Genomic DNA, 20960 nt, shown 5'->3' on the forward strand with positions numbered 1-20960 from the left:
TGTTCACCAAATTAGAGTTAACAGTGTGAGGTAGTTCATACTTAAAATGAATCACTTGGGTTTTTTCTAAACCTTCTTTAAATTTGGGTAGAGTCGTTTAGACTCAGCTCTTAGCCAGTTTTATAAATATGTGCCAGATGCTGTTAAGAAAGATTGTATTAAAATATTAAAGAGGCATTTCTTTTCTTTCCCATTTTTTATACAAACCCAGACGCTATGAAAGTTCTTTAAGGATTCATCTTTTTTTTTAAATAAGATCTGATAAGCCCTGAAAGTTTGCCTTTTTTTTTCTTTCCTGTAACATGTTTGTAGAATAGCCATTGAGTCCATCTCGCCTCAACCACACTTATATTTTGTTGTATTACAAAATGCCCTTCCTGGTTTTTTTTTTTTTTTAAGTCTACATCACTTGAAACTTCCTGGTTTTCTAACTTCGCCTTCATCCAATCCTCTTTGTAAGTCTGATCATCTTTAAGATTTACTTCAGTAAAAATAGAAAGCTCATTTTTCTAGCACCATTCACTACACATTTGTGTATACTGGTAGATGATTTGTGAACCCTAAGATGTTTTCAAAGTAGGTATTTTCCTCTCTAAAGGTAGGCTGATAAGGCAAATCTGTTAGAAAACCCTTGGTAAGTAACTACCTCAGATGACATCTGTAGATTTGGTTTTTATCCAGTTAGAATAAATTAAGGTTAAAGAACATACTATGTTAAGATTTTCGAAATCATTTGAAAGCTTGCAGTAACTCATAAAATCTCTACTGTACAATAAAATTAGTTAAATCTCAACACCTGTATCCAAAAATTCTAACTCTTTCTGGATGATAATTACTGAAGCTTTTTTCTTTGAAAAACTTGATACAGTATTCCTTTGTAAGACAGGATAAATTCATCACATTTAAAAATGTATCACATGTTGAATAAGCTTTAGGTGACTTTTTGTAAAGCAAATTTGAAAATGCTATGAAAAATCAGTTTCTAAACTGTACGCTTGTAGACTGAGGCACTTAATTTATTCACCTCCCTTCTTTCAGCATTGAAGATAATGATGATGACAGCAAAATGGCAGATCTCTTGTCCTACTTCCAGCAGCAACTCACATTTCAGGAGTCTGTGCTTAAACTGTGTCAGCCTGAGCTTGAGAGCAGTCAGACTCACATATCAGGTGTGAATACTTGTTTTTCATAACTCAGTGAGAAATATCTTAACCTTAAAGATTTCCAAATTTATAAGGTCAGATAATTTGCCAGATAACTGCTGCTTTAGTTCAGAATATGGTGGAAGATCTAGTTATAATTATCATTTGCATATACTATTAAGCTGTTTTGTTTTGTTTTGTCTTGTTTTGTTTTTTGAAATGGAGACGTGCCCTGTCACCCAGGCTGGAGTGCAGTAGTGCAATCTCGGCTCACTGCAACCTCCGCCTCCTGGGTTCAAGCAATTCTGCTGCCTCAGCCTCCCAAGTGGCTGGGATTACAGGCGTGTGCCACCACACCCAGCTAAATTTTTGTATCTTCAGTAAAGACAGAGTTTCACTATGTTGGCCAGGCTGGTCTCGAACTCCTGACTTCATGATCTGCCCACCTCGGCCTCCCAAAGTGCTAGGATTACAGGCGTGAGGCACCGCGCCCAGCCCAGTAGTAAGCTGCTTTACAATCTGAAGCAGAACAGTTTGTAGTGCTGTTGTTTAAGGATGCCATACCTTTTTCAGTAAAGATCTAACAGGGTAAGTCTGAGTTGTTGAGGTAGCATTTCAGCCATGTTGGACAATTGTCCTGAGACAGACTGAATGTTTAGGAATTAATGGATTTTTGTTCGGGCATGGTGGCTCACGCCTGCAATCTCAGCATTTTGGGAGGCTGAGTTGGGAGGATCACTTGAGGCCAGGAGTTCAAGATAAGCCTGGCCAACATGGTGAAACCCCACCTCTACTAAAAATACAAAAATTAGCTGGGCGTCGTGGCGCATGACTGTAGTCCCACCTACTTGGGAGGCTGAGGCACGAGAATTACTTGAACCCGGGAGGCAGAGGCTGCAGTGAGCTGAGATTGTATCACTGCACTCCAGCCTGGGCAACAGAGCAAGAACCTGTCTCAAAAAAAAAAAGAAATTCATGTATTTTTAATATGTTAAATATTGTTTGGTTCGGGGCTTTTTCAGAGGAGGACAATTAAAAGTTTTCAAGGAGATGAAAATAACTTTAGTGTTAATAGATGCAATATGGATCACACACACATAGATTATTTTTCTAAAACATTTATTTTAATATGTCTGGCAAAATAATCTTATGAGGGAAAAGAGTGCTTTATAAAACGTAGCTTCAGATCTATACTGAAAAAACAAAGATATTTATGTCTTGATGTTAAGAACCATTCATTATTATTATTGAGTAGCTAAATACATTCATGCTTTAGCTCTGAGCAATACAGAGGGTGTGATTATAAATTTCTAGGAAGGTATAAATGTACTGGGAATGTAGTTGTGACAATAGAATGACATAGAGGAGAGTCACTGAAGGATGATTTTCTTTTGCAGTGCTGCCAATGGAGGTCCTGATGTACATCTTCCGATGGGTGGTGTCTAGTGACTTGGACCTCAGATCATTGGAGCAGTTGTCGCTGGTGTGCAGAGGATTCTACATCTGTGCCAGGTACTAAGTTTTTGTTTTTGTTTTTTAAACAACTGAGGCAATGGTGAAAAGAAAGATGGTCCTTTGCCAATCCTGATAAAATTACTTGATTGGTGTTCTGAGTTAAAGCTTAGAATAAACAAGTTTTGCTAAGCTGTACTTAACTTTCTCAAATAACTTAGAATTTAAAGGCTAGAATATGCTAGGTTTCTAGGGTATAGAATAATATGTAGGACAGATGTAGTAACCCATACTACTACCATAGAGTTTGCATGCTAGCTTAACTGATTTGGGAAAAAGAGTTATATTAGAAAAATATATTCAAGTCATTTTTATACTAACTGTAAACTCATTGTGGTAGTGGTTTAGATTCAAACAGCACTAGCATTTTCTTACGGCTCATTAAAAGTTATTCTATATTTTGAAAATTTTGCTATGTGTGGGAAAGGACTCTATTCAATAAATGGTGCTGAGATAAGCGGCTAGCCATGTGCAGAAGATGGAAACTGGATCCTTTCCTTACAGGACACACAAAAATCAAATCAAGATGGATTAAAGACTTAAATGTAAAACCTAAAACTATATACTTAGTCCTTATATAGAATTTTTAAAAACAACTTGTTCTTAAAATTCAGATGCATTATTTTTAAATTAATTCCATTTGGAATCTTGTAGTTTTCATAAAATATTTGAATTTCTTGAAGACTCTTTTTCACAATTCTGTGTGCTAGTATATTTAACAAGTACCTATTAAACACCTAGTGGATTGCCACTAGAGTCTCTAGCACTGTTATGTCAACCTAAATAATAAGCAGATAGACTCTCTAAAAGACATTTATTTGAGAATAATACATTGCAATGGGAATACACATGCCATAGTAAACTATTCAGGGAAACAAAAGTTTTTAAAGGAAAAAATGAGGATTACATAATTGTTTTGAAATACTTAATCCTTGACTACAAAGATCAGTAACAAGGGGGACGCCAGTCTGAGATTGTACAGACAGTTTCTTGGGCAGATGTCCTTAGCAAAAATATTTTTTGTATAAGGCTGTGATGGCCTTTGTGCAGAGCTGTGTTTTTTGTAGTCTTTTTTGTTAACCAGTCATAGAAGCCTGAGAACCTTCTCTTCATGGCCTTCCTCAGCTCTCTTTCTCAGGGTTTTCTTAACATTAGTGGCTCCATTTTTATTTTAACAACTTTCACATTTTCCCCTTTTGATCAGTATCTTTCTCTGATCAGTCATCCTGTAGTTAGGTTTTGACATCCCATAGTACCAGCATAGACCAGTCCTGGTTTCTAGTCTCATCCCATGTTGGGGAGAATGATTAGCAACTAGGAGTCCGTGTCAAAACCCTTTTAAGCCACATTTGGGCAAGAAGGGACGTTTGAAGGGAATGACTCTCAGGCTGTGTCTACCTGGATTCCATTATTAAGTTTGATTTTTGTCTATTCCATAGTCTTTGTTACTCAAAATGCTGGGCCAGCGTTATTGTTAGGTGTGGTACTTCTGCAGAAATTTAACAAGTAACAAAGTTAATAGTAATATGACAATTCCAATTTGCATAATGGTTTTGAGCCATGAACCTAGGCTTAAGAACAACTAATTGAGTAGACCAGTGACCGCAGGGAATTAGGTGAGACCATGTAATCATGCGACCTGTTTTCTTATTTTGTGTACATGGGTCTCAACTTTATCAGAGGGATTTATCTAGGTACAGCATGTACTACTAGCAATAACACAGATATTTTCTTTTTTAACCAATGAGTACTAAAGGATTTCTTGGGTTAGGTTCTGTTAAGTTACCAGCAGAAGCTATTGATTATGAAATTTCAATTACACCATTATCCTGTCAAGTGAAAAAAGTAGCATTAAGTGGGGGTAAAAGTCTTATGATATGGTTCTGATGTCATGGGAAAAGCTGTCTACAGCTTTCACAAAAACATCAGATTCTCCTCCTGATTTATGTTTGAATGTCTCTGGTCATGATATTGTTGTGTGGCTCATATATCAGGCATGAGACTTGTTTCTTAAAATTTGAATAGTTTCAGCTTAAAGGGCTTTACGAACAGAAGCTTTTGTTTTTAGTTGGCGTGTTGTAGTCCAATCCTGGAGGAAACTAGGAGAATTCATGAAACAGTCCGGTGTACATGTGGATAACAACAGGTGTATTGCAGTTTTTTTTAAGAAACTTTTTTTTCCTACATTGATCATATAGGAATTTCAGATTTAAAAATCTCTTGAGGCTAGGAAGTCAAAGAGAGGTAGACTTTAGGCTTCACTTAGGGTCTTAAGGTTCTTGGGCCTGCTAGGAAGTGACAGGTTTTACTCACGATAAGGCTGAGAACTCTTAAAGCCGGATGTTTTATGCACATTCTTAAATATGACATTTTCAGTCAAAGCCTTGGTAATATAACTAATGTTTCTAATTGTATCCTCATATAAAGAGAGTAGATTTTTATTGAACTTACATAAATAAAAATAATATGAATAGTTTCTGAATTTTGGAGAAATCAAGTAGGGAGAAAAAGCAAATTGTTCCACCTTTGTTCACAAAAGTCTTCTAACGTCATAAAGACATTCTCTTCATCATTTACATCAATTTTATGTAATTTTTTATTATGCTTGATCTTTATTAGCAGTTCAATGAACCCATGAATTTATTAGAGTTCTGGAAATTTTTATTTAGTCCATTGATCTTAAAGTTAGCAAAAATCTTTGTTCAAGAGTACTGCTAGAGTCTTTTCCATAAACAGCAGTTTTGGACTGTAGCTGATTGCAAATGTTTTTAGAGAATTCAAAATAATAATTGTGATGACAAAAACTTAGAATAGCCATGTAAAATCTGATGAAAGTTCTCAGTTGATGAGGGAATTTAGTTATTTCTAGTACATGTAGCATTTTAAGATAACCAGAATCATGACTGACACTGTCACATCAGGACTATCAGACTTTTATATAAATTTCATCTAGTCTTTAGAATACTCACATTAATAACATCTATACAAATATAACTTTAGAAAATATTTGACATAATAGAAATTTATAACTAATAGCATACTAGATTTTTATGAGTTTACATAGTTTTGGAACATTTATATCAATAATATACCCATAAATGTAACTGAAAGAGGATCTAATACTTATTATTTAACAGTGCCTCCCATACAGTTTACCAAGTGAGGTTAATCATTTGATATATCTACAGGATGAGAGATATGTTCTTTGAGGCTTTCCAGGAGCCCAACTAGAAAATCCCAAAGTTGGCTGGGTGTGGTGGCTCACGCCTGTAATCCCAGCACTTTGGGAGGATGAGGCGGGTGGATTACCTGAGGCCAGGAGTTCGAGAGCAGCCTGACCAACATGGAGAAACCCCGTCGCTACTAAAAATACAAAATTAGCCGGGCGTGGTGGCTCATGCCTGTAATCCCAGATACTTGGGAGGCTGAGGCAGGAGAATCGCTTGAACCCGGTAGGCGGAGGTTGTGGTGAGCTAAGATCGCACCATTGCACTCCAGCCTGAGCAACAAGAGTGAAACTACATCTCAAAAAAAAACAAAAAGAAAATCTCAAAGTTAATTTTAGATTGGAAAGCCTTAATTTAGGATCTTGACTCTGGGGAAACCTGCCAGAGATGTCAAAGGTTCAAAACATTTGATCAAAACAAAATTGCTGGCCACTGTGAAGTTACTTATTTAACCATACTGATAATCAAAAGATCTTAAAAGCAATGCAGAAAGTTACATGGATGTAAAAGCCTTAATCCTTTCAAAGCTCAGTTTTCCTAAGTAACCAAAAACCTAATAAAGAAAACACAGGCGTTATATTGATAAAACAATAAATTTTTTTTTAGGCCAGTTGCCAAAAAGATAAATACCTTTTATATAGGGTATTTGCTTCTCCTTGTGGGAAACCTGTTTAGATAACTTGTAAGTTAAACCTGATTAAAAGGGTACTTGAATTTACTTAGGGACAGGAAGTATCCAGGGTTATATGTCTACATTAGAGAGGAATATAAACAAGAAAACTAGTAACTTGAGCAGGAGAATACATGGCTCTTAAATAGCATAGGAAGTTTCCTGGTTACATGGAGTAATTCAGATGTCACATAAAGCCAAGAGTACAGAATCAAGTTATATTGGAGGAAAACATTGCTCTTCTAGACCTTTAAACTAAACATTTCAGGCCGGACATGGTCACTCATGCCTGTAATCCCAGCACTTTGGGAGGCCAAGGTAGGAGGATTGCTTGAGGTCAGGAGTTCAAGACCAGCCTGGACAACATCTCTACTAAAAAAGCAAAAAAATTAGCTGGGTGTGGTGGTGCACGCCTAGCTACTTGGGAGGCTAAGGCAGGAAGATGGCTGGAGCCTGGCTGCAGTGAGCTATGATCATGCCACACCAGCCTGAGTGATGGAATGAGACCCTGTCTCAAAAACAACAACAACAACAACAAACACAGGTGCAGTGGCTCACACCTATAATCCTAGCACTTTGGGAGGCTGATGTGGATTGATGGGTTGGACCCAGGAGTTCGAGACCAGCCTGAGCAACATGGCGAAACCCCGTCTCTATGATAAAATAGAAAAATTAGTTGGACGTAGTGTGTGTACCTGTGGTCCCAGCTACTCAGGAGGCTGAGGCAGGAGGATCACCCGAGCCCAGGAGTTCAAGGCCGCAATAAACCGTGATCATGCCACTGCACTCCAGCCAAGATGACAGAGTAAGATCCTATCTCAAAAAAAAAAAAAAAGAAAGAGATAAACATTTCAGTGTCAGGCTATTAACAGCAGAGCTAGAACTGGAGGGAAAAAATTAAGAGGAGTTGACAAAAAGGTTGAAAGAGAGAGTTATCACCCTAGCCAAGCAAAAAGATACACTCTTTCAAGGGGAGAGAGAACAGAAGGCAATGGTGTATGACCTGCAAATCATGTGCAGGAGGGGTACAGCAAAAGTTGAACTTCTGATATAAATCTGAGAAGCTTCAGAAAGAAAAATTTTACCTTGAGAAGTGAAATTACCATTCTGAGTGAAAAAGACAGCATTTCCAACCTGGAACTAGGGAAATTAATTAGATCCCAGGAAGAAATAGAAACTGTAGTTTTGCAGATGGCTGTTCAACAGATTTTAGAATTTAAAATCAAAACCTCTTATAGTTTTATTTATACTAAGAGCAAATTAATACTTTAAGAAAACTTCATTGTTCTAACAGAGGACCAAGTTTTTTAGTTTTGTATTAGTGTATTTCTAATAGCAAAGCTCAATCTTTAGAAAGACTTATAAACAATTCTCTTCAATTATAGCCAACTTGACCACACACAAAATCTTTTATGAACCTTATCACAACTTATATTGATGACATGCTTGGACTTTCTGCTCTGTTGTATACCTTCCTCTTTCTTAACCAGTCATTTTACTTTAGGACAAAAATCTACCATACAAGATTCTTTTTTGTACAAAATTATTCTCTTTTTCATCTTTTTTTAACCAAAAATATATCCTTGTAACTTTCTTCACATCTCTGTCTCCTACTTACTGATTTGTTTCTTATGCCATATTTTGAAATAAGCTTTAAATAACTTTAAAATTACACAAAATTCTTCATTATTTAATCTTGGTCACATGTCATAAGCAGTGAGTTTTATCTCAACATGAATGGAAAAGTCAGCAGATTCAAAGTGTGAAGAAAAAAAATAGAGAACTTAGACTATATATATTCTATAGTTGCAGGTTTTTGAATGATGATAATTTGAGCTGTAAATTTTTCTTGATGTAATTTTGCCCATCAGTTTAAAAATGTGCACAACAATAGGCTATAAGATGTAGTCAGCTGGAATCCCAGAAAACCTGGCATGTTTTAACATTTGAGAATCCCATTCTGTTTCTTACTACTCTATCCAGAGGAAAGAAAATTCTGCAAATCCTGTCAGAGAAAGTCAGGAGTTTAGACCTGTGTTTTAGGTGGTGGTGACTGACCTAGTGTTTTGTCTTTTTTTTTTTTTTTTTCCTTTTGAGACAGTCTCACTCTGTCGCCCAGGCTGCAGTACAGTGGCACGATCTTGGCTAATTGCAACCTCCGCCTTCCGGGTTCAGGCGATTCTCCTGCCTCAGTCTCCCGAGTAGCTGAGATTACAGGCATGCACCACCACCGCCTGGCTAATTTTTGTATTTCTAGTAGAGACGGGGTTTCACCATTTTGGCTGGCCTGGCCTCTAACTCCCAACCCCAGGTGATCCGCCCACCTCAGTCTCCTAAAGTGCAGGAATTACAGGCGTGAGCCACCGCCCCTGGCCTTAGTGGTTTTTTTCTTTTTCTTTTTTTTTTTTTTTTTTTTTGAGACAGAGTCTCGCTCTGTCGCCCAGGCTGGAGTGCAGTGGCGCAATCTCGGCTCACTGCAAGCTCCACCTCTGGGTTCACACCATTCTCCTGCCTCAGCCTCTGTAGCCCTAGTGGGGTTTTTTTTTGTTTGTTTTTGTTTTTTTTTTCCAGGCGGAGTGTCGCTCTGCCGCCCAGGCTGCAGGTGCAGTGGCGCCATCTTGGCTCACTGCAAGCTCTGCCTCCCGGGTTCACACCATTCTCCTGCCTCAGCCTCCCCAGTAGCTGGGACTACAGGCGCCCGCCACCAGGCCCGGCTAATTTTTTGTATTTTTTAGTAGAGATGGGGTTTCACCATGTTAGCCAGGATGGTCTCGATCTCCTGACCTCGTGATCCGCCTGCCTCGGCCTCCCAAAGTGCTGGGATTACAGACGTGAGCCACCGTGCCCGGCCAGCCCTAGTGGTTTTTAATTAGCCATCTTCTGCCCACCATTCAGAATCTTTATTTTTGCTTATGGAAGATTTTCAGAAGAAGCAAGGGAAAAGAGTCAAACCAAATCAAAAACCAAAATAAGAACATTCACAAATATTTTATCCCAGGCATGCAGATCAAACAAAATATTAAACTGAATGCACAGACCAAATCAAAAGTAAATTCACCAGAAGACGTGAACAGAATGTAAATGCTGTAGAAACCAAGAATACCCAATCTAAAAAGACACTTTTCTTTACACCAGAAAGGACTTACCAGGAAAGACAAAAAGTTTATCATCTCAAAAGGGATGTATGGTCCTTTATTAAGGTGACCTTATCCAAACCAGATCCCAAATGATATCAAGAAGCCTCTACCAAAAGGAAGGAGGCTCAGCCTGAAAGAAGATTCACCAGGGCAGAAAAGGCAAGCCGTGGAAGTAGAGTGCTCAGAGCACTCAAGTAAGTACTGCACACTGGTTCCAAGAATCTCTGATTCCTTCAGTTAATGATCTTTTCAGATCCCGCTTCTGACACTTCTGTATTTCAACCTAAATAACAAATGCCCAAAAGTTATTTGGGATTAGAGCATCACAATGGGAATACACATGCCGTAGTAAACCATGTGCTTATTCAGGGAGGTAAAGGCAGGCAGGTTTTTAAAGGAAAAAATGAGGATTACATAATTGTTTTGGAAATAATTATCCTTGGCTACAAAGATCATTAACAAGGGTAATGCCAGTTCAAGTTTGCACAGGCAGTTTGCTGGGCAGATGTCCTTGTAGAAGTATTTTTTGTATAAGGTTTAATGGTCTTTGTGCAGGGTTGTGTTTTTTGTAGTCTTTTTTGTTATCAGGCATACAAGCATGAGAACCTTATTTTCATGGCCTTTCCCAGCTCTGTCAGGATTTTCTTCACATTCATGATTTAATTTTGATTTTGACAACTTTCATAGTTATTCCATTAACTTGTAATTGTATGTGAGAAAATACTATAAAGAAGGAATTGGGCTGGTCTGAGTGCAGTGGTCGTTTACATCTAATTGATCACAACCAGTTACAGATTTCTTTGTTCGTTCCCCACTCCCACTGCTTAATTTGCCTAGCTTAAAAACAAAAACAAAGAAAGAAAGAATTGGTTAAGCAAATATTCAGGAATAAAACTTCATGTGTCATCATAAAAGTAATTCTTTAAAAGCAAACATTTTAAATATACATTTTAACATAAGTTTGAGGGGACTTATCTTTTTCAATCTGACACCGATCTAAGTAGTTTTTGCTTCATTTACTTATTTATGAATGAATGAACAAGACAAGGTCTTGTTCTGTCGCCCAGGCTGGAGTGCACTGACACCATCATGGCTCACTGCAGCCTCAAACTCCTGGCCTCAAGCCACCCTCTTGCCTCAGCCTCCTGAGTAACTGGAACTACAGGCATGTGTCACCATGCCTGGTTAATTTTTTTTTTCATTTTGTATTTTTGCCTAGTTAATTAAAAAAATTTTTTTTAAGAGATAGGGTCTTGCTATATTGCCCAGGCTAGTTTTTACATCTTTAAAACTGAATACTTAGCTGGGTGTGGTGGTGCACATGCCTGTAGTCCTAGCTGTTCAAAAGGTTAAGGCAGGAAGATTATGTGAGCCTAGGATTTCTGGGCTCTAGTGCACTATGCTGACTGGGTGTCCACATTAAGTTCAGCATCAGTGTAGTAAACTCCAAGGAGCTGGGAGCCACCAGGTTACCCAGGGAGGGGTGAACTAGCCCAGGTTAGAAATGGAGCAGGTCAAAACTCCCATGCTGATCAGTAGTGGGATCATACCTGTGAATAGTCTCTGCACTCCAGCGTGGACAACATAGTGAGACCTCATCACTTTAAGAAAAACAAACCCTGAATATTTTAAGTTAGAGATGGAGTTAGAAATACTTTTAGTTATAGCAGAATCATGTCAATTTTTAGTACATCTTTTACTTAGCTTTTTGCACACTTTTTTTTTTTTTTGAGACGGAGTCTCGCCCTGTCCCCTAGGCTGGAGTGCAGTGGCACAGTCTTGGCTCGCCGCAACCTCCGTCTCCCAGCTTCAAGCAATTCTCCTGCCTCGGCCTCCTGAGTAGCTGGGACTATAGGCACCCACCACCATGCCCAGCTAATTTTTGTATTTTTAGTCGAGACAGGGTTTCACTATGTTGGCCAGGCTGGTCTCGACCTCCTGACCTCGTGATCTGCCTGCCTTGGCCTCCCAAAGTGCTGGGATTACAGGCGTGAGCCACCATGCCCAGCCCCTGCACTAATTTTTTAAACAAAGTCCTGTTGGTGCTCCCTTCAAAATTTATCTCCAGTCTGACCATTTTACCACTTCTGCAACAACCCTTCTGACTCAGCCACTGTTCTGTTTGGTTTGGGTTACATAGTGGCATCCTACCTGGTCTTCCTGTTTCCACTCTTATACCACTAGACCATATTCTCCATAAACCACCAGAGTGATCTTTTAAAATAAAAGCATAAATTATGTTCAAAACCCTCCAGTGGCATCCATCTCATGTAAATAACCACTCCTTCCTACAAGATGCCACCTCACCTGCCCCGACTGCCTCATCATAGTTCCCTCTGCACAATGCCCACTTTGCCACAGCTGTGTGCTCCTGCTGGCTCTTGGATGAGCCCACCAGTCACACTTCTGCCTGAGGGCCTTGCACATGCTCTGGTTGCTGCCTGAGATACTTATCCCCATCACTATGATCACCTTCCCAGAGAGGCATTTCCTGGCCTCCCTATTTCCTCACCACCATCATTTCTGTCTGCTGACTCTACTTTGTCTGTTGATTGATTTTTGCACTAAGCATACTACCAGAAGCTTTCCTCTCAATTTGCTTTCCCACAGTAAAAGAGCAGGGCCTTTGCCTTGTCCATTAGTTTCTCCTCAGAACAGTGCCTCCCAGGTGTTCAACAAATACTTGCTAAATAAAAGATGGCTGATAGCAAAAATATTTATGTCTATGTATAGGGACTTAGTTTTTATTGACATTGCGCTTTTATTCCCTAGAGACCCTGAAATATGGCGTCTGGCCTGCTTGAAAGTTTGGGGCAGAAGCTGTATTAAACTTGTTCCGTACACGTCCTGGAGAGAGATGTTTTTAGAACGGCCTCGTGTTCGGTTTGATGGTAAGTTGGATTCTGTAGAACTCAGCAGAAATACTGATCTATAATGCTGATTTTTATAAATACGCCGTTTAAATTTTCTGTGATGAACGTGAGTACTGTAAGCATGTTTAAAGGAAACCACAGTAAATATAATGCTGGGAATATCTGAATATTATAATTTTTAACTTTTTAAAATTATTTTCATAGGAGTGTATATCAGTAAAACCACATATATTCGTCAAGGGGAACAGTCTCTTGATGGTTTCTATAGAGCCTGGCACCAAGTGGAATATTACAGGTACAACTGTAGTACACTGAGTGAGTGGAAAATTCTCTCTCTCCATGTATTAGTTAAATGGACATCTGTTCTTTGTTGCTTTTGATTGACCCACAAAATGGCCCTCAGTATTTTTATCTAGTACTCAATGTAGGAATTGCACTAAAAAAAAAAAATAGGCTAATATAAATTACAGAATTTCTTCTGGCCTCTTTTAGATTTCTCCTTGTCTTTTGCCCTGGGTGTATTTACTTGCCTTTTCAAATAGCTTGTGCTTTTATTCCACCTTATTGCTTGCCAAATATTATTGTCATTTAGAAAAAAATAGACATGTTAACCATTGTGTGTGGCTCTCACTTTGTTTGAAATTGTTGCTTTGGGAAAAACACAGAACTTTAATAAAACAATATTTGACTTTTATTCAGTGAGTAAAACTTAAAAGTTCAACAGTTTCCCCTGAGGAAGATAAAATATCTTTGGTTCTTTGTTGCTGAACTAACAGGTAGTCAGTCATATTTGTTTTAATGTTTTAGCAGTTCTTTAGCCCGTGGTATTTCAGTGTTGGTTTCATAGCTATGAATAGGCATAGGTACTAATAGATAAGGACATATTTTATACTTTGTGTGTGGGGTGTGTTTTGGTCTTCTTTTTCTTATTACATAGGTACATAAGATTCTTTCCTGATGGCCATGTGATGATGTTGACAACCCCTGAAGAGCCTCAGTCCATTGTTCCACGTTTAAGAACTAGGAATACCAGGTAGCATTTATTTTTTAAATGGCTTTCCATCCAGTCTATGTTTTATATGGTTGCTTGCAGGTTAAAGTAATCCAGTGCTTCTTTCACGTAATACTGGATGATTTTAAAAGCAATCATTCGGGGTCTTAGGAAAAATACCAATTTCTGGGCTTTTCCTTAGAAAATCTACTTCAGCAGGTCTTTGGAGCCTTGGAATTGAGGTTTACTCAATCCTAGCTGATTCTTTTCAAGCAAGAGTAAACACTGTTGTAATTTGTTACTTCTTAGATTACTTAAATCCACTTAATAACTGATTTAGATTCAATTTGTTTTTTTTTTTTTTAAGGACTGATGCAATTCTACTGGGTCACTATCGCTTGTCACAAGACACAGACAATCAGACCAAAGTATTTGCTGTAATAACTAAGAAAAAAGAAGAAGTGAGTATACGAGGTGTAATTAATAGTTTTCTTATCTTAATAGCCTATTCATCCAAGCAGTCTCGATTAGAACAACAACAAAAAAAACCCTTTCTGATTATTTATACTGTTATATAAAATGTATATTAACTTCTAGCAATCACTGAAGAAAGCTGGAGAGTTTTCTAAAATGTTATTTTTTATTGGATCACCTTTTTTGTTTTTTACCAGATAGTTTGTTTTTTATATATGAAAATGTAAAGCTGAAATCTCTTGTGAAATAACTAGTAAAATTATACCTGAATATGTTTTTGGCTCTGCTCATGTCGAATCACAGGGGATTTTTTTTTCCTAAATTAGCTCATATAGATAATTCTTTCCATAAGGATATTGTTAGAACTTCAGTTTCTACTGGAAATAACCTAACTTCAGATAATTTTCTTCTTCCTGTTCTTAAAAAAGGAAAAAAATGCCAAGCAAATATGATTACTGACATTATTACATTCTAGAGTGCTTTAAATTGTCCTAACAGATTGGTAGCCTAATTTTTTCACCTTTCTCCATATGCACGTTTTCAATCCTGGTTAAAAATTGTTATATGTACCCAAGAAGCCAGTTGTATGGTATTTGGAATAAATATTAATATTTACTTGTTGCCTTTATAATTAATACAGCTTTTGAAGGATATTTCTCTTGTATGAAATTCCCCCTTCTCTAACATCATATGTCCAGACAGGGCAGAGTTTCATCTGCGAGTCCTATCACCTTGTGGCCACCTGTTGCTGGCGTCTCCACTTCCCTCTGATGGGCTCCTGGAGCCTGGGCAGCAGCAGCCTGAGAGACAGAGAGAGTTGCTTTGACTGTGACTGCAGGTTTCCTGAGGTCAAAATTGGGAATTTGGAAGGCCTTAGTTGCTTAGGTTTTATCTAATTAAAAGAGTTTAGGAACTCCCATGTAGAATGTCAATTTTCTCTTCAGAATATGATGAAATATTCACAGTGTTTACATTATTTTGTTTTTAGCAGCAGTATTTGCAGAAGTGTAATTCTAATGAACCTTGTCACAGCTGTTTGCTCATTTATTTTACTGTTATTGCAAAAGATAAGTTATACTCTGTGCTTTTTCAGCATCCTTCACCAATTTATCACTTTCCCTCTTAAAAAATGTCCAAGTGTTTTCCAGTAGAAGGAAATACTAGGCTTAGAGATAGGAGATAATAATTTTATATCCCATCTATGTAATGTTGGTTACATGGTAGTTTTACCTCCCTGGATCTTCATTTTTTAAGCTAGTAAATAGAAATAATGCAATCATATTTAACACATGAGGTTATTATGATGATTAACTGAGATGATGATGATGGGGGAAAAAATCTGATATTTTTAGAGTATTTAACAGTTTTTAAAGCACTCATTCTTGTGATAGTCAAAACAACTCTTTACTGCATGCAAATATTATGTTACTTTTAGTGTCACTGTTGCATAATATTTCTATAAACATAGAAGTGAGGTAAGGTTTCATTATAACTTATGCATCTTTTCTTTTGCAGAAACCACTTGACTATAAATACAGATATTTTCGTCGTGTCCCTGTACAAGAAGCAGATCAGAGTTTTCATGTGGGGCTACAGCTATGTTCCAGTGGTCACCAGAGGTTCAACAAACTCATCTGGATACATCATTCTTGTCACATTACTTACAAGTAGGTGAATGCAATAGAAATAACAAGGTTACACTATAAATGTATACTTCGTATCCAGCTTAAGAATTTCAGATATGTTTCTAATTTCTCAGAGTTAACACTACATTACAAACTAAAACCAGTACTACTACAAACTACTACAAACCAAGAAAATGGCCCAAACGAAAAAGACTAAGCATGCTTGAGGAAGCAGAGCATCTGGAACACTCATATAGTACCCATTGGAATGTGAATTGGTACCACCACCACTTTGGAAATGAAAGTAGCATTCCATGGGAAGAATGGTACTTAGTCAGCTGTGAGCTGTCCATGTATGACTTAAAGCCATTTTAAAATACCAGATCATTTTTCTTTTCCCACAGTTACCATTTTTTGCTTTATTTCCATTTGTTTTATCCTCAGGGATTATACACTGATTTAATAAAATTGTAGTTAGGAAAGTAACTCTACTAAAAAAATAAGAGGTATTCCAAAGCCAAATTTGTTAGGTGATTCCTATTTAAAACTCTTTGTTCTATGCAGTAGCATTTACCTGTACATCATAATCAGTGAACTGAAGAGGGGAGGTATGAGAAAGGAGCCATACAGAAATACATAAAACTTAAAAAGGAACCAGGGAAGTGAAATATCAAGTCCCGTGGCAATTAAGGTTAGCTCTTGTTCAATTTGAAAGAATATTGGTACATGACTGAAGGCTCTTCGTTCTGCTTGAATCTAAAATTCTGAGAGAGAAGTTTTGAGGTCAGCTTCCATTAGCCTCTTTGCAACCTTAACCACATTGTTGAAAACTGTGTCACATTTCCACTTTACAGATAACTTTTCCCTGCTCATTTGGAAGGTCCTGACAACAGAACGTTTTTCTTTCTCATCTTTGCCTACAAATTCTACTATATCTCCTTTTTGCTTCTCTCTCTAATGCTGTGGGATTTTTTTTTTTCTACTTTTCAAAGAAAGAAACCTAAGCAGGTGTGGAGGCTTATGCCTATAATCCCAGGACTTTGGGAGGCCAAGGCAAGAGGATCACTTGAGGCCAAGAGTTTGAGACCAGCCTGGGCAAAACTGGGTGACCCCATCTCTACAAAAAATAAAAATATTTGCCGGGCATGGTGGTATGCACCTTGAAGTCCCAGCTAATTTGGAGGTTGAGGTGGGAAGATCATTTGAGCCCAGGAGTTCAAGGCTGCGGTGAGCTATGATCACACCACTGCACTCCAGCCTCGGTGATAGAGCAAGACCTTGTATCAAAAAGAAAAAAAGAAACCAAACCCTGAAGTAGAGCCAAGCAAATGAACAATGGATGGTTATAGTTTATACTTGACCCATTAGAAAAACATTGTTTATTTAGGAGAAAAAAGGACATTACCAGAGGCATTATTTGTAGCTACTAATTATCACATTGACTTCCTTGTAATATTTATAAAATCACTTGAATTCTCTGCTTTCGTTTGTCTCTCTCAGTGGTAGCATAACTTACCACCTACTTTCCCTCCCCCCTGCCTATAATTATGCTGTTGATCATGCAATTATTAAATAATCAAATTCTATTCTAGGAATATAGTTCTTTCTGAAACATTTTAAGAAGAACCTAATGTCTATAGCTTCTGACTTAAAAATTCTATCTTAGGAATCTCTGAAGGACATCAAAATCACATAATTTTTAATTGAGAAATAGTAGACACAACCTAAATCTCCAATTAAGTAAACTGTGGTACAAGCAGACAGTGAAATATCATCCTGCCACTAGAAATGGTTTCTGAAAAATAATGATGTGGGAAAATACAAATAATTAAATGAAATAAAAAGAATTACTAAGTTTGATCTCAAGAAACACTAGAAAATATCCTTCATATGGCTCTGAGTGTTGGAATTATGGTGATGTTTCTGTATACATTTCTAAATTTTTCGAGTTTTCTACAATATGCCTATATTATATAGAATTTCCTAAGATGAATTAAAAATAAAAAAGGCTAAAGCATAGAATAACCTTCCCCAAACACACAAGGATTTTAAATGAATTGAAATTTCCTCATACTAGTAATTTTGTGCTTTTTTTTTATAGATCAACTGGTGAGACTGCAGTCAGTGCTTTTGAGATTGACAAGATGTACACCCCTTTGTTCTTCGCCAGAGTAAGGAGCTACACAGCTTTCTCAGAAAGGCCTCTGTAGAGCCTCAAGTCCAGTCCTCTATCACTTTTGCATGAAATAAAGTATATAGCGCAAAAGAGCACCTAAGTTATAAATGTGTGTGTGTGTGTGTGTGTGTGTGTGTGTGTGTATATATATATATATGGAATTGGAACTTATTTTAAATTGTTGGAGTTCTTTTAAGAAGAATATAAATTGATTATTTTTTTTATTTAAAGGGATAGTTGATTCTTGGGGTGTTTTGAAATTAAGTTGGAATTAAGTTGCTTAAGCATATTTATGTTGTGAGAAACCTTAATATGAGGTTTATCATGCCCTTTTTCAAGCAGATTTATGAGCAGATTTCTGTCACATAAGTCGTCTTCTGCTTGAGTATCCTAATATTTCAATGCATCAGGGGAGCGCTCCACTGGATAAGCATTTTATTTCCCGCATGGCATAATGTTTTTGCACTAAAGGCTCAAAGTGTGAGAACCTGTTCTGGATTTGTTTGAAATTATTTCACCAATAAAGATCATAAATAAATGTTTCTTTCAAGAAAATATATTTGGATGGCCTTTTTAAAGTAACAGGATATTTAATAAGAGTCCTAGATAGCCAGCGGAGACTTTAAGAATCATTGCCTCTAGCTGGGTGTGGTGGCATGCACCTGTAGTCCCAGCTATTTGGGAGGCTGATGCAGGAGAATAGCTTAAGCCCAGGAATTTGAGTCTGGGAGTTTGAGTCCAGCATGGGCAACATAACAAGACCCCATCCCTTATTAAAAGAAAAAAAAATTCCTCATTTCATCATTGGTCTTTATATGTAGCCACAAACACTGACCTCATGTAGGCACCTTACCAATATATGACATTAAGTGAGAGTGAATCCCTTAGGACTGGAACACTTCAAGCTCAACCAACTGACTCAGTTGTCATTCTTCACAAAAGAATAGTAGAGGATCATGTAAACCTGAGCCTAACTCTTGTTCCAGTATGAAAGTTGGGGGAGAGCACCAGCCACCTAGGAAAACTGTATGTTACCTTTTTACTCAAAGGAGTCCCCCTGCCCAGTAACAGTCCTATTAGTGTTTAATTTCAGAGTTTGTGTCTGGTAGACCTCTACCTGATTCAGATTTGGTTTTGTTGTTTCAACCATAGTTAGAGACAAATTCTCATGTACTTTCAGAAATCAATATCTGCAGCCACTGTTACTTTTAATTGACATTAAGAGACACTTCATAGGTTCCCACAATTCAGTATGGGATAGGCTTTTTAAAAAGCACATACAGACCAGGCGTGGTGGCTCATGCCTGTAATCCCAGCACTTTGGGAGGCTAAGACAGGCAGATCACCTGAGCTCAGGAGTCCAAGACCAGCCTGGGCAACATGGCAAAACACCGTCTCTACAAAAAAAAAAAAAAAAAATTAGCCAAGTACAGTGGGGCACACCTGTAGTCGCAGCTACTTGGGAGGCTGGGGCAGGAGAATTGCCTGAGCCTGGGAAGTGGAAGTTGCAGTGAGCCAAGATCGTGCCATTCCACTCCAGCCTGAGCAACACAGTGAGACCCTATCTCAAAAAAATAATGATGATAGTACACGTTATGTTAAAGGTGAAATGTGCATAGAGAAGGAAGAGAGTTGGCCAGGTGTGGTGACTCACACCTATAATCCCAACACTTTGGGAGGCCAAGGCAGGAGGATTGCTTGAGGTCAGGAGTTTGAGACCAGCCTGGACAACATAGCAAGACCTCATCTCTTCTAAAAATTAAAAAAAAAAAAAAATAGGCATGGTGGTACACACCTGTGGTCCCAGCTAGTTGGGAGGCTAAGGCAGGAGGATCACTTAGCCAGGAGGCTGAGGCTACAGTGAGCCAAGATTGCACCACTGTGCTCCAGCCTGGGTGAGGAAGCGAGACCCTGTCTCAGAAAAAAAAGAGAGGTTGGCCTTTTGTAGCAATCTGAGAAGTGTGTTTTTCAAATTGGAAAGGAAGGAGAAAAGCAACTTGCCTAAGATAAGGTAGCTCTTCATGATATGACTGTTATTTCTGATATACAAATAAATAGAACATGATTAGGACATAGTCAAATATAGCTAGAAAAATATATTCCTAAGGAAAGTGAGATTTGAGGAGTCCCTGTTGTTCTGCAACATCCCTAGATTGAATGATCTGTTGCAGATGGTGGATACCAAGTTCAAATTTAAAGATTTCTTTGTAAGCAGTAAAGTGACTTTCACTTATTTAACTTGGAACTGGAAAAAGTAACTTTTTTCCAGATTACATTTTCTGTATATTTGTAAAATGCAAAAGCAATATATATTTGTTGTGAGAAAATTAGAATATACAGATAAAATAAAATTTAAAAAAACACCCAAAGATAACCAGAAGAAAATTTTTGCTATGTAACCTTTTTCTTCTGGTCTTTGCAAATCCTGCCGTAGAAACTTTTTAACTTCACGGGTGTCCTTCCTTTGCTCTATTAGGACATTACAGAAACCAATACTATGAAAAGCTGACAGCAGTATCTGGATTAACTTTTTAAAAACAATGAAAGCATTTTACAGAAATTACATTTCAGATCGTGCTGGAACTGTGTTCAGGAGATATCCTCAGAGGGAATCTGGCCTGAGCACCATCATGTTTAATCGCCTCCTCCTGTCTTGCATTTTCCTCCCAGCCCCCTTCCTACCCCTTAGCAGAGGGCCAGGTGAGGGTGCTTGGGGCCCATGGGGGCTGGGAGTGTAGACTTCAGTTACACCCCCAGCCCCCAGGGGAAAGCATTAGCCTTGAATCCTCAATCCCAGGCCCTCTACTAACCACTCTCAACCTATGGTATTTATCTTTTGATTATTCTGTGCATCTATAAAAATGGGATTATATTGTACATAATGCTTTGTAAGCTTTCTCTCCCCACATAAGAATGCCCTGTAAGCATTTTGTTAAATATTTTTAATGACTTTAGAGTCCAACTTTATACTCCTCTTTATGCATTTTGGTTTTCTAATTTAATGCTAGTGTAAACGTTTTTGGAATAAACATTCCTGTGGCTAAATCTTTGCATACTTCTTGAATTATTACTTTAAGATGTTTCTAAGAAGTAGAATGACTGAATCAAAGAGTGAACATTTTAAAATATCTTA

The 20960-nt window shown here is 37.8% G+C and overlaps 1 protein-coding gene across 1 annotated transcript in view; it reads left to right on the forward strand.

Moving 5' to 3' along the window:
* FBXO9 (F-box protein 9) overlaps positions 1–18382 on the forward strand; it is a 32293-nt gene extending 13911 nt beyond the window's left edge. The window contains exons 6-13 of the mRNA XM_055113678.2: positions 1039–1169; positions 2540–2654; positions 12461–12579; positions 12766–12856; positions 13499–13594; positions 13920–14013; positions 15542–15693; positions 17753–18382. Coding sequence (XP_054969653.1) covers positions 1039–1169; positions 2540–2654; positions 12461–12579; positions 12766–12856; positions 13499–13594; positions 13920–14013; positions 15542–15693; positions 17753–17861 — 907 coding nt within the window. The 3' untranslated portion in view covers positions 17862–18382. The remainder of the gene's footprint in view (positions 1–1038; positions 1170–2539; positions 2655–12460; positions 12580–12765; positions 12857–13498; positions 13595–13919; positions 14014–15541; positions 15694–17752) is intronic.
* Positions 18383–20960: the final 2578 nt, after the last annotated feature.

The sequence above is a fragment of the Pan paniscus genome, chromosome 5, assembly GCF_029289425.2.
Source record: "Pan paniscus chromosome 5, NHGRI_mPanPan1-v2.0_pri, whole genome shotgun sequence".
NCBI classification, from domain to species: domain Eukaryota; kingdom Metazoa; phylum Chordata; class Mammalia; order Primates; family Hominidae; genus Pan; species Pan paniscus.